Source organism: Myiozetetes cayanensis, unplaced genomic scaffold, assembly GCF_022539395.1.
Source record: "Myiozetetes cayanensis isolate MyiCay16 unplaced genomic scaffold, myiCay2020 scf1, whole genome shotgun sequence".
Classification (NCBI taxonomy): domain Eukaryota; kingdom Metazoa; phylum Chordata; class Aves; order Passeriformes; family Tyrannidae; genus Myiozetetes; species Myiozetetes cayanensis.
The window spans coordinates 91,182,131-91,198,763 of record NW_026086604.1 but is presented as its reverse complement, the minus strand read 5'-3'; the positions used below and the strand labels follow the sequence as shown (position 1 = coordinate 91,198,763).

Here is a 16,633-nt window from a genome sequence, read left to right as displayed (position 1 = left end):
GCAAAGACATCGGTTTTGCAAGTGGCCTTGGACAGGAAAGGCAATGCACGCAGAGGGAGTAACCGGGAATGTTCCCAGGCGATGAGTGGTGTGGAGATGCTGATGGGATTTTTTGCATGGCAAATACAACCCAGGAATTCACGGGGATAAGGCAGAGCAAACATTAACCTCCTGTGCCGGTGGCTTTGCGAAACAGCCTGTGCCACGGCTCTTTTCGTTTGCTGCTCCTTTTTCATGGAAAAAGAGTTTGTGGCTCAAAGCAAGCTGTAAATTAACAGCTAAGTTATGCCAGTGGTATGCTTTAGTCGGTAAACAAAACACTGCTTGAGGTACGATGCATATTCGTGGGCAGGAGGGAAACGCAGGCGGGTACCCGGGACGTGGAAACCCAACGGGGTCAACGAACTTGGCCCCGGCCCGGTCGCCCTCCACTCTGTCGGCCAGCAGGGAGCTTGGAGCAAGCATTTCCCCTCCGAGCAACAGAGGCCCCGGGCCGCCACCCCGCGCATTCACACCGCTGATGGCCAGGCGTTTGCAACCCCTTTGCCTTAGAAAGTCTTCATTAAATTGCCCCAGAGAAACTAATTTGGATGCCTGGTGGGCGCGGGGGTCCCACTGCTGCTTTCTCGTTCGCTCGGGCGGTTGGCACCCGAAACGCCAGGGCAGAAAGGAAAAAAGAAGGGGAGAGGGATATCTCTTTAAGGGGAAAATAATCTCAACCCGCGGTGCCAGTTAGGGCTGACCCGGGAGGCGAGGCGAGGCGAGCGCGCCGCAGGGAAATCGGGAGAAGCAAACCCAGCTCTCCGCGTACTACCGCCCCGTCCTCTGAAGCCGCGGAGCCCAGGCCTGGCAGCCCCCACCCGTGTCGGCCACACCCCGGCCGTGCCCCGGCCCCGCTCCGGCCCGCGGGGGCGCTGGGTGGGCGGATCGGCGGCGCGGGCGCCCCTCCCTCTGCCGGCCCCTCCAGGCAGGGCCGGCCATGGGACTCCGATACACCTGCCCGGAGGGGGCTGGGGGCATAGCAATGATGACAAGAGCAGCCCAGTGTTAGGGTTCAGTTCCAGCTGATTTTATTTCCTTCCCGAAGAAAAAAAAAAATAAAACAAAACAACAACAAAAAAAACCAAACAAAAAGCCAAAACAAAAAAAAAAAGAAAACCAAAACAGAACAAAAAGAGGTTATTTACAGAAGGTATATCAACAATCTGACAGGCAGTGAACTTGACATGGTTAGCTGGCATGATTTTTTTTCTTTTTTTTTTTTTTTTTCCTTTCCCCACCTTGCATTGTGGGTGATCGTTAGACTTAAAAAAAAAAAAAAAAAAAAAATCTACACAGCATATTGCACAGGATGGATGACCAAAAAAAAAAAGAACAAAAAAAGAACAAAAAAGTTAAATCCTTAACGGAACCACCTCATTAGGCAGACGTCCTAGTGCCTGTCATGTTATATTAACATACATAAACACACAATCTTCTTTTTTGCTTATTATAATACAGACTTAAATGTACAAAGATGTTTTCACTTTCTTCATCTTAAACACAACAGCTATAAACCTGAATACATATGCTATCATCATGCCATAAGAGACTAAAACAATTATATTTAGCGACAAATAGAAAGGATTAAATAGTCAAATACAAGAATGAAAAACGCAGTACATAGTGTCGCGAACTCAAACCGGCATTTCGATAGATCCAGTGGTTTAAACGGCACGTTTTTGCTTAGAAAAAAAGTGCAAAAGATGTGGTTTACAAGTTAAAGGTACAGGATCCCTTCTGTGTAAATGCACCAGTTGCTTTACTTCATTTGGGGACAGGTGGTTCCCCAAAGCGGTAGCATACAGTGTATATCCCTTCCCTCCGGTCCCCTCGCGCCCCCTCCGCAAAGAGGCGGGGGGCTGCAGAGCGGGCAGCGGCGGGGGCAGTGAGGGATGCTGTCTCTTTAAGATGCCTGCAGATTGGAGTGTAAACATGGACAAAATAGGGGCTGATTCGTGGGTGTGTGAGAGTGTGAGTGAGCGTGAGCACGCACACGCGTGTGAGATACTAACCAGCGGCCCTGTTGTTAAAATCAGGAAATCCAAACAGCGATTTACACCGATTTACACCCCCTTTATATATTTTTTACAAAAATACACTGAGAAAATAATCAAACGTTTTCATCTCTCTTCTCTTTTTGTTTTTAAAAGTGTCAAAAGTCTACATTTAAATATAAAAAATTAAAAGTTAAAACTCTAGCCCTTCAGTGAAGGAGACATAAAAATGGTGCGGGTAACAACAAGAACTACCAAAAAAGGACAAAGAAATACAAGTCAAAAATGTTTGGCCAGTATAAATACGTCCACTTATAAAATGGCATCCGATTACATTTACAAGGAAAAAAAACAATACGAGGATGGAGCATCGGTGAGAAAAAACAGTCTTTTCATTTACAGCTATAAGGAACAAACACATACATACTCTGAGAAAAAATTTGGTCCTGAATTTCATATTGTTAAAGTCCAGCACAGATTTGAGTTGCGTTTGAATCCCTTAAAGAGTTAAGAATGAAAAAAAGCTGGTGATATTTTTGTAGGAATCAAACATAGCGCCATCTATCTGCTTTTATATTATCCTAACACTAGTTTGTTGGTTTTTTAACTGTTCAACAGTCTTACAGAAATCTTGAAAAGATAGACAGTATAACATGCTATATTAAACCCCACCAGTGAAATAATCCAACACCATCACGATTCTGAGTAAGAAGAAAAAAACTACTTTTTTTTTGTATTTTCGGGTTTGTGATTTTTTTTTTTTTTTTTTGCAAAAGCCATCGCCCTCCGTTTCCCCTGTACCACATCATGACAGAAACTGTTTCCATTCGGTCTCTGTTTCAAAAGAAGTTTTCAGTGTTCTTGAAGTTTCAGCCTTATTTTTCTCTCTACATATAACATGAGGTGACTGAGAAAAGCACTGCTGTCACCTCATCTGTACGTGCAAATCCGTTTCAGTTTATTATTGTTTTCCCCCCACCGTATTTCCAAGACAGCTCTCAAGTGTAAGTCTGGATCTTCTCCGGTTAACTAGGACTCAGTCCAGCTCCATCCACCTCCTCCTCCTCTTCCTCCTCCTCCCAGCATCGTCGCCTCTCACCACAGAAGAAACCAGGACAGGATTTCTCCCCCCTAGACGTGAACCTTGCAAGTCTTTGGGTGGATTTTTTCTTCTCTTTTTTTTTTTCCCCAAGCAGTTCTGATCGCTCTTTCACAGGAAAGGGCGAATCCACAAGACATCCAGTGTGCGCTCGGCACAACGCATCGCTTCCCCTCCTCTTTATTCGTGTAAAGTGGGCAATAACAAAGAACCCAGAGGTGTGTGTGGTTCCCCCCTCCCTCCCCCTTTCTCCGTCTCTCCTTTCAGGAAATAAAATGGAAAAAGGCAGCGTTTCGCTCCCGCCAGTCTCTAAAAAAGCACCGTCAGGCTCCTCTCTCGGAGGGGGTGTGTGCGGGTCCGTCTGCAGACAGAGGAAAGGGACTGCTTGCCTTTCCGCAAGGAGAGAGCGATCCCGATCCCGCCGCCTCTTTCCCCGAGCACAAGAAGCAGTCTTTCAACAGCCCCTTCCCAGAAACAAACAAACAAAACAGAAAACAAAACAAAACAAAACACAAACACCAAAGAAAACAGAAAAAAAGACACAAAAGCGCCCGGCGGGGTGGGCGAGTCCTGCCGACAGCCACGCGCGCCGGTGCCTCCTCCAGCAGGGCCCGGCTCTCGCCTCAGTAAGTGAAGACCAGGTTGGAAATGCTGGACTCCAGCCAGTCCCCCGAGATCATCTCACTTACCTCCGGCGTGCAGTAGTCCGGGAACTCAAAGTGCGAGCCCGAGCCGGGCTCGAAGTTAAAATCCAGGTCCCGGTCGAGCACCGAGGAGCTGAAGCTGCCCAGGGACATGCTCTCAAAGCCGGGGCTGGGGTTGAGGTCCAAGAGGTCATCCTCAAACTCGTCGTCCGACGAAGAAGAGCCAGAGGAGGAAGAGGAGGAGGAGTGGGAGGACGCGGAGGAGGAATGCGCCGTCGAGGGGGCCGGAGAAGAGGCGCGCAAGCTGGTGTAGCTGCGGTGATCCGAGGGCGAGCCGGAGCCAGAGGGCGAGGGGCAGGCGACACCACCGCAGTCCCCGTCGGGCCGGCCCGCACCGCCGCCCCCCTCCTCGTAGAGGCTCAAGGGGTCACCGGCCTCCGCAGAGCTGCTCAGTGTGGGGCTGCCAGGCACGGCGCCGCCGGGGGAGGCGGAGGCGGCCGCCGCCTGCCCGCTCCCGAAGATGTAGACCCGCTTCAGTTTCTTCTCGGCCAGCGGCTTGCCGGGAGCCGAGGGCGCGCCCGCCGCCCCCCGGGGCTTGTACAGCGCCTGGTGCTCGGGCGGGAGCAGCGCGGCCGACGGCTCCCCGGGAAACGGGGCGGCCTTGCCGCCCGCCGCCTTGCCGTGGGGCTTGCCGCCCGCGCCCGCTCCGCCGCCGCCCGCGGGGGAGGGCTTGGAGCCTCCGCCGCCGCCCTTCTTCGGGGCGGGCTTGGCGGGGGCCGCGGGGCCGCCGGGGCCGCCGCCCGCGCTGCCCCCCCCGGCGCCGCCCCCGCCGCCCTTGTCCGCCTTGTCGCCGGGCTTGGCGGAGCTGTTGCCCGACTTCACCTTCTTCCTGGGCCGGTACTTGTAGTCAGGGTAGTCCGCCATGTGCTTGAGGCGCAGCCGCTCCGCCTCCCGGATGAAGGGGATCTTGTCGCTGTCCTTGAGCAGCTTCCAGCGCTTGCCCAGGCGCTTGGAGATCTCGGCGTTGTGCATGTCGGGGGACTGCTCCATGATCTTTCGCCGCTCGATCTGCGACCACACCATGAAAGCGTTCATGGGCCGCTTTATGTGCCCGCTGGGCGTCTTGCACCAGCTCGGATCGTCCGCCTTGCCCCCCGTGGAGGCGGTGGAACCCGGCGTGGGGGAGGAGGCGATGCCCAGCTCGATGCCGGACCCGGAGTCGGAGGTCTCGGCGGCCAGCAGCGCCTCCGTGTTCTCCGCCGTGTTGGTCTGCTGCACCATCGCGGCGGCGGCGCCGGGGGGCTCGCCGGGGCTCAGCGCCGCTCCGGCGCGGGGCAGGGCGCGCAACTTCTCACAGCGGCACCGGGGCGGCGCAGCCCCCCGCGGCCGCGCCCCCGCTCCCCGCACCACTTGTACTTCCACACCGGCGCCTCGTCCCCGGCGGCGCGGTCCTCTCCCCCTCGAGGCGACGGCGGCGGCAGCAGCGGTGCCGCCCGCGGTCAGTCAAGAGTTTCTGCAAAAGCAGCGCCGCGAGCCGCCCGTCCAAGTTTGCTTTTTTTTTTTTTTTTTTTCCTTGGTGTGGTTTGGGTTTTTTGGCTTTTTGGTTTGGCTTTTTTTGATTTTTTTTTTGGAGGGGGGTGTCGGTCTGCTTTTTTTCCTCACCACATCGGGTCTCCCCCCTCCCCGAAGCAGCTGGTCCAGTTCACAAGTGCGCTCCGCCTGCCCCCGATGTTTCAGGAGAGCGGCACGCCTGCCGCCGAAAGTCTCTCAGCGCTGGGCACGGCCAGCGTGCACCGCCGCGGGGGAGGGGGGAGGCGGCGCGCCCCCGAAGCCCCGAAAATCCCGGCTCCAGGACGCGTGGTGGCGGCGGCGGGGTCAGCGGCCAGGAGTTTGTGCAGGTTGGATTTGGCAGCTGGAGAGGCACAGAGCGAAAAGGAAACCCCTCAAGATAAAGAAATAATAAAAACCAAAAAAGAAGGAAAACCCAGCAATAACTGAAAAAAATCGACGTAAAAAAAGAAAAATAAAAAGCGCTCGTGCATGAACGAGTGTGTACGTCCCCGGCAGGAAGAGAGCGGCGAGCCGGGCGCCCAGTCCCGTCCTCCTCCTCCGCCGCCGCCGCCGGTGGTGGTTCTGCTGCTGCTCCGCGCCCGCGGAGCCCCGCGGAGCCGCCGCCCCCCGCTCTCGCCCGCCCGCCGGGCGCTGCCCCGCGCCCCCCGCACGCCGCGCTCCGCCGGCCGCAGCTGAGAGCGGACCCCGCGCCCGCCCCGCGCCGCTTTATCCTTTCGCAGCCCGCCCCGCGGCCAATCGCGCGCTGTATCCAACGCCCTCCGCGTGCCAAGCCCCGCCCGCCTCCCCGGGATTGGCGGCCGGCGCGGCGCGGTAATAATGGCCGCGTGCAATGGGAAGCGCCCGCGCTGACCTCATTCCCGGCGGCGGGGCGAACTTTTTAAAAGGGGCAGGAGGGCAGCTCCGCGCGCCGCCCCGCGCCTCGCCGCGCACGTGCCCGCGACCCCCGCCCCCGGCCGCGCTCCTCCCTCCCCTTCCCCCCGCCCTCTCCTTCCCTTCCTTTGCCGGGGGAAAAGAAATTAGGAAATCAGCAAAAATCATCATAATGCAAACCGTAAAAAAAAAAAAAAAAAACCCAGACCAAAACAAAAACGGGAGAGAGGGGGATTAAGCGGCGCCGCCTCCGCGCGCGGTGTCTGCGGGGCGGTGAGCGGGGACACCTGCCCGCACAAAGGGCCGGGAGGGTGTTCCTGCCGCCCCGCAGCCGCCGCACGCCCAGCGGGCAGCGCTGCCCGCGGGTGCCGAGGGGGTACCGGAGGGTGCCGCATGCCAGTCCCCGCATGCCAGTCCCCGCGCCCACACACGGAGTGTCGCGGAGGGGTCGTCACCCCTCGGGAAGCGCCCGCGAGGCGCGGCCGCCACGCCCCCTCCGCCACGGAGCTGGAGCTGGAGCTGGAGCTGGAGAGGAGCGGCGCCGCGTGTGGGACGGCACAGCCGGCTGACACCTCCCGCGGAGCTCCCGGCCTCGGGCCGGTCACGGCGCTAATTAGCCGCTGCCACCCATCCCAAATTCCCCGGCGCGACGAGAGGAAGAGGTGTTGCCCTTATCGCCTTTCTACCCTCCGCCCCCCTCCCCTGCGTTTCGCCGGCTGCTGCTGTCGCGCTCCGCGGTCGCGACGCCCGACCCCGGGGAGAGGCTGCGGCTGGAGGGGCCCGGCCCGGTCCTGCCGGGTGCCCAGGGAGAGGGAGGGGCTGAGCGGGGAAAAAGCGGTGCTCGGGCGGCAGGCAGGTACCAGCCTCCGGGGCAGAGGTGCTGCCGTGCATGTCCCAATCCGCCCTGCTGAACGGGCCTCCCCTTCGCCGGGGCCCTTCCAGGGGCGCAAGGTCGTTTTCGGGGATTGCTGTTTCGTCTCATGTACCTCTCTGCCGTGATCAGTGGTGAAGAAAAGCAGTGCTAGGCGCTGTACACCACCCCTTAAGGCCCCGTGGCATAAAAAAACCAAACAAAACCACAACCCTTCCCCCCCCCCCCAAAAACCCAAACCAAAATCCTCACATCCAGGTAAAGAGGACAGTAAGACCATAATAACGGTGTTACTCCCCAAAGATTCCTCACATCATTCATCAGGCCAGGAACCACAAAAGCTGTTAGGCAAAATAGCTGTGAAAATTTTTGTTCCACACAACACCAGTTAAAAACACTTTTTAAATCAGAAGCAAAATAATGGTTGGAAACAGCTGAAATGCCTAAGACAGGTCTAAAATTAAGTAACATATTTTTGCAAGAAAATTTATGGTAGGATCCTGTAGCAGAATTTTTAGCTGGCTTGAGAACAGGCTTTGAATTTTAAGATCTCACACTGGACTCTAAGTACACTGTTGTGAAGTGCTGAGAAAAATGCTGAATTCCCAATACTTCCCTGGTAGGTCACCTACATTATTGAGAATGTTTACAAAGATACAAGTTAAATTATTGTTTTGCTTGCAAAAATAATACATGGGTTCCTCATACAGCCTCTGGTCAGCATTGCATAAAATACTGCTTTCCACTAGGTTGACGACACCCAGTGACATCAGTGGAGTTTCTCACCTTTACACTTCATAAGTAGTAAATCACGCTGTGTTTTTCCCCTGCAGCCCCAAAGCTAAGATCAAATCTCTTCTACCCTATACCAGCACTATCTACAGAAATGGAGGCTCGCAGTGGGTTTGGTGTCAGGAACATGCACTGGCTTTTGCTTACACTCTTGGTATTCATGTGCAGCAGCATGAAAAACTGGGACTGGGAGCAGTCAGTAGCTTCTGGCTGCTCCACCTGTCAGCACAGTATCTAGAAGGATTTCAACACCCAACTGTAGTATTTTGCATATAAATATCAATTTGTTTAAACTACAAAGCAAGTAAAATATTCTCATGTTTCTAGATATGGGTTAAAGCAGAACGAATAAAAACTAAACTGATAGGCAGACATAGAAAGAAAAGGTTTTGGAGCAGCTTTTCACTTGGTTGTGTTATATTCTGCAAGGTCTTGACTGCCATGAATAAAATTTATCTCCAGGTGACGAGTTAAGTCTTTTCTTAATGAAAGCAGCCACATCAATTTAATCTTGGTGGAAAAAGTGTTTATGTGGGATAGTCAGAAGAGTATTATTTCCTGAAAGAAAACTGTACAAAAGTGCTATTTAGAGCTGCTTAATAAAGCAAGTGTGAGAACAAGATGTGAAACTCTATAAAAGCATTTTACTACAATTTCTTAGCTGTTTCCTCAAAGTTAATTGCTTCCACCCCTAATCCTCCAGTGCTGGACTGAAAGTACCTTCCAGCTCCCCAAACTTTTAAGCCTAAATGTAAAGAGAGAGCACTCAGGTTCTATCTAAAAAAAAAAAGAAGTTTTAAGAACATTGGCAAGACTTCTCCGTGTTTTACAACTTAAAAAGCCTTGAAACTCCACTCTATTTCCTGCAGACTCCATGAGGCCGGGGATGAGGCACGGGACGCGAGGTGGCAGCGCTGAGCCTCTTCTGCCAGACGTGGGAAAACGCGAAGCTAGCGAACACACGATTATTCTTTTTTTAATTATTTTTCTCCCCTATGGTTTTATCGAGCAGTATAATGCTTCAACTTTTTGACTGAAACTCGGTAGGTTTGCATTAGAGAGCTGCAGTGGCCAGGCAGTCGCCTGTACGCCGCCCGAACAGTGTGCGATTTATGCTAAACCCCGTTGTGGAAATTAAGGGCACGGACACTGATAACACCATTTTCACACACTGCGACCTGCAGTTTGCCTTGCACATGGAGCAAGAGAGCTTGTTCAGCGACAACTCTCTGGACAAAACTACTGCAGGACTGGGCTCCGCAAGCATTGATCCCAGCATTCCCATCTCTGGAACTGTTCAAGGTTGAATAGGGCCCTGAGCAACATGATCTAGTGGGTGATATCTCCGCCCATGGCAGGGGAGGTGGAACTAGATGATCTTTAAGGTTCCTTCTGACCCAAAACATTCTACGAATCTACGATTGATTCTAGGTTTTATGTATGAATCAGCCTGCAGTCCCCATCGGTTAAAATATCTTAAGGGCACGCAGATTTATCACAGTAGCAGACTCTTCCCCCCCCCCCCCCCGTCTTCTGTTTTAAACTGAGGATTACGAGTGCTCAGGCTTCTTTAAGTGCAGCCCTTGCAGCTGATCTTTTCCACACCCCCGGCTCTGTAGGCTGTGGGAAATGCTTTGCAGCCTGCTCCCGCTGAGCTCTCGGGAGCAGACCTTCCCTCCCGTGAGCGTGTTCCTGCGTGCCCTTGCCGGCGCGGAGCGCTCCCCTGTCTTGATGGTGCGCAGCAAGAAGTCCCCGCAGCTCCCCTAGCCGCTTTTTACCCCTAGTCACGGGGGACAGGCAAGCTCAGCCCGCCTCTGGGGCGTGCGGGTTAATTAACACGCACGTTGATTCCACGCTGTTACCTGAGCAGACGCCCCCAACGGCGCTGTGCACCATCCCGCTTGTAGGGGATGCGCGGTGGCAGCTCCTCCACCGCCCGCACTGGAGGTGGGTGGGTGTGCCGGGCATCGAGCGGCTCTCCGCGACCCCCCCGCCGCCGACCGAGCGCCCCGTCACCCCGTGATGGGCATCCACAGAGTGGGGAGAGGTGGCATCTTATTTACCTTGAAAAAAAACCCCCTGCATTACTTCTGAGTGTTTTCCTGTCTGCGACCAATATTCTCCTCCATAACATGTGTTTTCCCCTGGCGTTTTGCTCCACATTTCAAATGAATGTATTGGGGTGATTTTAGCATTCCTGAACTTCAAATGACAAGGCCAAGAGAGCAGAGAGCTGCTAAAGAACATGTTCTCCACCACCTTTCTATTGCCTATTTTGATCCAAAGAAGATGAAGTAGATGACATAGTTGCCAGTTAAAGAGGGGGTAAAAACCCTACTTTTAAAAATAAAGTAATGATAACAGATATTCATGATCAAAGAAGAGCATGCTTAAGGATCAGAGGTGTGAACTGAGACATGAAAGTGGGCCCTCCTTCTTAGCCCTGTTCGTGAGAAGAAAACTCCATTGTACAATTGCATCACTCCAATTCACAGCATACTTTTATTTAATATGATTCATAAATTCTTTGAACTCTCTCCGATAGCTTTGTAGAGAAGAACTTTTATTACTGGGAAGTGTTTTATGGAGGATATTATTTACTTAGGAGTGAAAATCTGTTGCCTAAAGTTGTATGGTATTGTTTCCTTCCAGACTGTATATTCACTTGGATTTTACTTGAATACAAGCTTTCACATAGACACTCAGTGCTCTTGTTATTAGAATGCCAAGACATTTCTCAGTCATTTAATACAATAAGTAGGTAAAAAGCCATTTGCATATACAGATTTATATTAATTTAGATATTTATCACTCATATGGAAATGTTTGCTTTGAGAAGGCAGAAACATCTCTCCAGTGATTTTTAATAAGAAAACATGATAATACCTTCCATTCTTTATCCACTTTGGTGCCTTTTTAAGTTTTAACTTGTTCTCTAAGAATAACACAGATTCAAAAAGCTCTGTTAAAAATACTAAAAAAAAGAAACTTGGAAAACACATTGGTTACATCTACTTAAAAGGAGAATTGCACCCCCCATTCAATCCTATAAGATTTAGTAAACTGTTTTTTGGTTTGGTTTGGGTTTTTTTTTAACAGCTTCATACAAGAAAAGCTTTTAGTTAATTTTTAAAGCCGTTTTGGTAAGCCTTCTCTGCAAAGTGAAAAGCAACATAGCCACAAGGTTGAAGAGGAATTACCGGTCTGCTGCATATGTAGCAGCAGATTGCATATGCATGAGCTGCAGCTGCGTGAAGGCCACGGCAGGAAGGGGAGCCCAAGAGGAGAGCCAGGGGAGGGGAGCAGAAGCCCTCGGAGTGCCTGGAGCCAGCTCTCTGACAGGGTCGAGCCTTTCTCCCTGCAGGAGGATTAGGGAAGGAGTGTCCCGCTTCTTTGGACTACTGCGCTTTTTGAACGTGTTCCTCTCTTCTGCCCTTTACTCTCCCTCCCAGACATCTGTGTTTTCCTTCCTGCTTGTTCTCACCTTCCCCCGCCTTGTCCTTCGACCTTATCACTACCACCCCTCTAACGTTCAGTTCATCTTTTCCTGCCATCTCTATGAAAGAGCAAACAGCTGCACGAAGACAGTTCAGCAGAAGCCCACATAGTACCTAGAATGAAGCAATAATTCTGCCCATTTCCACAACATGATGATGTCACCCAGACTTTAGCACCATTGATAAGGCAGAGCTACAAAACTACTGTGCACTGAATTAAATTTGGGTTGTTTTTAAAGACCTTTAAGTGGGTTGTTACATGCTGTTAGATTCAGAGTGTCTTCATGTACTGAGCAAAATGTTGCTTATACTTAGAACTCCTGGAGGGGAGGCATAAGATAATCTCTGTGTACACAGAAAAAAAAGGGTTCTTTTAAAATTTAAGTCTTAGCATTTCTAACTTGGTTTTGCAAGACTATTTCTTAAGTGATATATTCAAGATAATTAAATTAAAGAAAAAAAGAAAAGTATCTTGCATCCTATTTAATTGTGGAAATTGTCCTTTTCTTTCTTTTACAAACTCTGGGTTATTAACAGGTGGTTATCCACAGGATCCAACTCTAAGTAAAGAAAATTCCTTTGGCAACCTGCAGGCAGTTGGGTTTATCTATGCGCTCTAAGATGGTTCTGGCAAAGGTAGACAAAGAGTGGTCTATCATTTTCTGGTATTTCAACCTTAGACAGTATTTAGTATTTTTTATCATAAAATTGCCTTTGTACTCAAGAATTCATCCCCTTCATTCAACTCCATACTCTTCAGACATTAAGGGATTAATTGCTGTCAAACAACTTTTACTTAATTTTTCTGATTTGGTGTTTCTGATGCACAGATCAAAAAAGCTACATCAGGTTCTAATGGGAAGAGGCAAAATACATTTAAATCTAAAATGAATGCAAGAAAAAAGTAATTTTTTTTCCCCTTTTGTGCTCAGGACAAACAGAAGTCTGGCTTTCATCCTGGTTTCCTTCCATATAATTGTTCTTAATGATGGTGGTGGTGTGACAGCTAGTAAGTAGATTATTTTTTTTTAATCTTTTCCAAATAGATTGCTCAAATTATACCACTCTGTACTTGCCAGGGTTTGTTCCATAATCTCTGTCACCTACCTTGCTTATGCTGCTTGTGTAGAATAAATTTACTGGTTTGATATTAAACATCAATATTCATTTAAAAAAAATACATTTTTGAAAGCTTGTTTTCTCCAAGAATTATACCTTTTTGAACAGAATGTAAGAAAAATGTGGAGGAGTTCTGCACTACCTTATGTAATCCTGATCTAGCTGTCATGCTCAAGAACTGTATATATGAGTAATCTCGATGTGCAGGTGTGCTCAAGTGAGGCAGGATGTCTGAATTTGCATTGCCTTATAGAGTCTGTATTTAAGTTTTGATTAATTTCTATCAGAAATAAATTGTCCATATGGAACCTCAGGAAGCTATAATATTATACACTTTCTCATAGTACAAGAATTGGCATATTCCAAAATTGTAATCATTATCTCATGTGTTTCCACCAATAACAGAAGTCCAGTGTCTTAACTTTGTATCAGAAATTAATTAGAAAAAAACCTCCTGAACTGTTGAATTTTGCTTTATAAAACTACTGCTATACTTAATATTGTATGAGTATATAGTAATTTTGTGGATTATAAATATTGTAGTTGAAAAATGTTAAAAAAATTGCACTCCTGCTAATCAAAGCTCTTCCACAGAAAGATTATCTGCTAAACAGCCCTTAGTTTTTTGTTTGTTTGTTTTTTTGTGACTGCCTTTGAAATTTGAGGTGTAAATCTTGTTGATAGATCAGAAAATACCAGTATTCACGAAAGACTGCATCTTCAAATAGTCTATTCTTACTCTCATTTCATTAAAAAGAAATAAATTATTTTAATGCCTAACTGGGATGACTTAGAAAAATTAGTAATCTGCTCAGAACTATTAACATGTTACACAATTAGATATCAAATAAGATGCCTTACAACCAAAATATCTCCCAGATAACATAGAAACTCATTATTTAGACTAACATTGCTTAAACTTCATTGCACCTGCTTTCACCAGGAGTTTGAGAGCTACTCCTTCAGACTGTCATCCTGGTAACTGGTCTTCATGGAGACTCCAAGGTGAAAGGTAAGGTAAAGTGCTGGTAGGTGGGTGGTTGCTGCAACATATCCATACACCGAGTGTTCAAACCTCAGGGTTGGAATAACCAGCAGCTATGTGTGTGCCCCAGTGAGGTGCGGGTGTGGGGCTTGAGGCACTTCCTTTGTTTCAATGCAGATCTTATGGTTTTCCTCAGGCTCTCACCCCTATGACATAAAGTACCAAAGAAAACCTCCACCGCTGTGGCAGGGAAGTTATGTGGAAACAGAGTGGAATGTTTCACACGGCGTGGAAGTAACCAGGATGCCAAACTGTATCTTGTGTATCTTGTACATGGTGTGTTAAGTAACATTCCGGAGGTGTGCGACTGTCAAGGAACAAGCTCTGAGGCACCACAGAGCGTTGTTGATATGAGCACATGCATATGCACAAGCACGGTACTGAAGACTTCTGTGTATGACCTTGTCTGCTTGTATATTAAAAAGGGGGAAAAAAATCTAATTGTCAGAAACAAATAGTGAGATCACTGGGGAAACCCCCCAACATTTAGCCTACAGAGCTAGAAAAAACCAGAAGTATATCAAGTTCCTGTAGAAATATCCTATAGCAAGTGGAGACACTTGTTTATTAGGACAGATATACACCGCAGACTGTGGTGTTGTGTAAAAATACCGGAGCTAGCTGTAAATGAGTCGTCTCAGGCACCAGAAACAATAATAGCTTTTTGGTTCTCACCTTTGTTATATGCAGACCATCAGCAGTGATTCAAATTCACCTCCAGCTCCCTGGGGTATTTACACAGCAGCATGGAATGGGCTGTGGTGCAGTTATGTCCTGTCTATCTCTTGTCCTGTAGCTTCCCTATACACAACTCTGCTCCCTGTTCCATCCTGGGGGGAAGGCTTCACCAAGCAAGCACCAGCAGGCTTTCAGCTCCTTTGCATAGGTTTCCCAGCCCACAGCTTCTTGTGTCTTGAACTTTCTGCTTCCCTGCTCTCAGCCTCTAATATGACTTCTGCCCTAATTTATTTTTAATCACATAAAGGAAATTTAAACAGCATTCACTCAGCGCATAGCTTGCATTCCATCCAGCCTTGCAAAAATTTACCTATGGGTGCTTTATTGATTTCATCTTCAGAATCACATGGAGCAAGTAAGCAGATAAATTTGCCACCTACTGATGAAGATCATCCATCATTTAAACATTCTCAAGTAATCTATTTTTGGTTTTCTATTTTCTTATCCTAGAAATATATTACCATCTTTACTGCTATAAATGGAAGAATTTCTGCTGTTCTTACATAGATACATGCTGATGTATTTTGTAATCTTATAGGCTTCATAACTATATTCAGTAACTGAGGTTTCAAAATGCATACTGCAGTACATCCTGGTGTTAAACAGGCTTGAAACTGCTTCTCAGAAAAGCTCAACGTGTAATGCCAAAATTGCTGCAACTAGGGGAGCAGAAGTGGTGTCAGACTACTCTTTGGATTGTTCACAGATTTCTAAGCAAATCCAGCTGTGAAAGATATCTGACAACCAACTATCTCACAGCCATGGTAAGACTTCAACTCAGACATTTGATTGCCTTTTTTTTTGTTTCGTTTGGGTTTTTTTGTTTGTTTGTTTTTATTGGGTTTGTTTGGTTTTGTTTGGTTTTTTTGTTTGTTTGTGGGGTTTTGTTTGTGAGGTTTTGGGTTTTTTTGTCCCCTGTAATTGTTCTTTTGGAACACTGGGCAGGAGCAGTATATTAAGCAGACACTGACAGGAGCAGTGGAATCTGTTGTTTAATGAGGGCTGTAATATTCATGCTGACTGCTGTGATATGCCATTACTTAAATGAGAGACTTGTATAGCTGATACTGTCATTTGAAACAAAGACAAATTATAGCACAAGTACATTTTAATCAATATGGTTGAGCAATTTTTTAAGGTTTAGTTAATACAGTATAGGATAGTATATAGCTGGAGTAAAAAAATCCACACCCTGTATTCAGGGTGCCCCTTATTTATCATTCTGGCTTTTGATTCTTTAGATTAACTCCTGAGTACCTGGTCTAGTTGTGCATTTGGCAAGCCTACCCAGGGCTGGTGATTCTTCAAGACAACACTCAAGCAGCATTTTTCCACAATAAAGCAGGAAAACATCCTACTGCTTTGGGATGTGGTACCCAATTGTCCTGCCCCAGGAATGGTGACCATCACCCATCAGCTCATGGCACTGCTTTGCTGCAGAGGAGTGGGTGCTTGCTGGGTGTTTTCCAACCTTGGGTGTTCTCCCTGGGCCCTAACAGGTTTCCTGTCCTACAAGGTGCTCAGCTGCCCTTCCTGAGGAGATGTCAACCACAGCAGTGATACAGGAAGGGGAAGAGCAGCTCTGGAGGGGCCAGCTGTTGCTTTTTTGAGGGGGGTGCCAGACGTTTTGCAAACCTTGGTCTCTGTGAGAGCCCCAGGCTGCTCTTCACAGCCACCTTCTGCTTCCCAGCATTCTTACACCCACTCAAGAGCAGATAAGGCAGTGTCTGAACACCACACATGCAATGATCCTCCTCTTCTTGTGTGGTTTTTCTAGCTGAAAAAATAAGGGATAATCATCATCATCATCTGTTACTCAGGAGCTGCTAGTGACTTCCTCAAGGGGAAAAAAGTGACTGCTATAGCTGTTAGTAAGTTAACCTACATTGTATTTTTGTTCAAAACCATAGGAAGTCTTGCAAGGCCTTAGCAGTCCTGAAAGCAATTTCACTAGAGAGTGTTTTCCCTTTCTCCATCTGAAACAAACACTTATATGACTTATTCTGTCCACACTGGTGAGATACAGTCTCATTTATTTGACTTTCTCTTTTTAAAAGCAGGAAAACAACAGGACACTGCACAAACTAGAAAAACAAATCCACTTTTTTTTCCTTACAATTTTTTCCTTATTATTTCCTCTGTTATTTACAAAAGAAAAAAAAACCCACCCCACCAACAACAGTTACTCTGCATTTATCACAGTGACTAGTAGAAAGCATGTGATTCTTATGGTAAGCAGCAATTTACAGATGGCCAGGTGCATGATAATCTTATCATGCATTTGTTTTATTCACAGCTGCAACAGTTGGTGTCAGTTAATAGGTTACCAACCATGAAGTATATTTATTTC

The 16,633-nt window shown here is 48.1% G+C and overlaps 1 protein-coding gene across 1 annotated transcript; it reads right to left on the bottom strand.

The window, feature by feature from the left end:
* Nucleotides 1-1,047: 1,047 nt before the first annotated feature.
* SOX4 (SRY-box transcription factor 4) lies at nt 1,048-5,872 on the bottom strand. The gene has a single exon (XM_050328725.1). It carries the CDS (start codon nt 5,058-5,060, stop codon nt 3,759-3,761), a length of 1,302 nt encoding a protein of 433 aa, XP_050184682.1. The 5' UTR covers nt 5,061-5,872; the 3' UTR covers nt 1,048-3,758.
* Between the last annotated feature and the right edge of the window lie 10,761 nt (nt 5,873-16,633).

What these genes read in the sequence shown, in the direction of transcription:
- SOX4 (XM_050328725.1), bottom strand. Translation starts at nt 5,060, where the DNA reads ATGGTGCAGCAGACCAACACGGCGGAGAACACGGAGGCGCTGCTGGCC.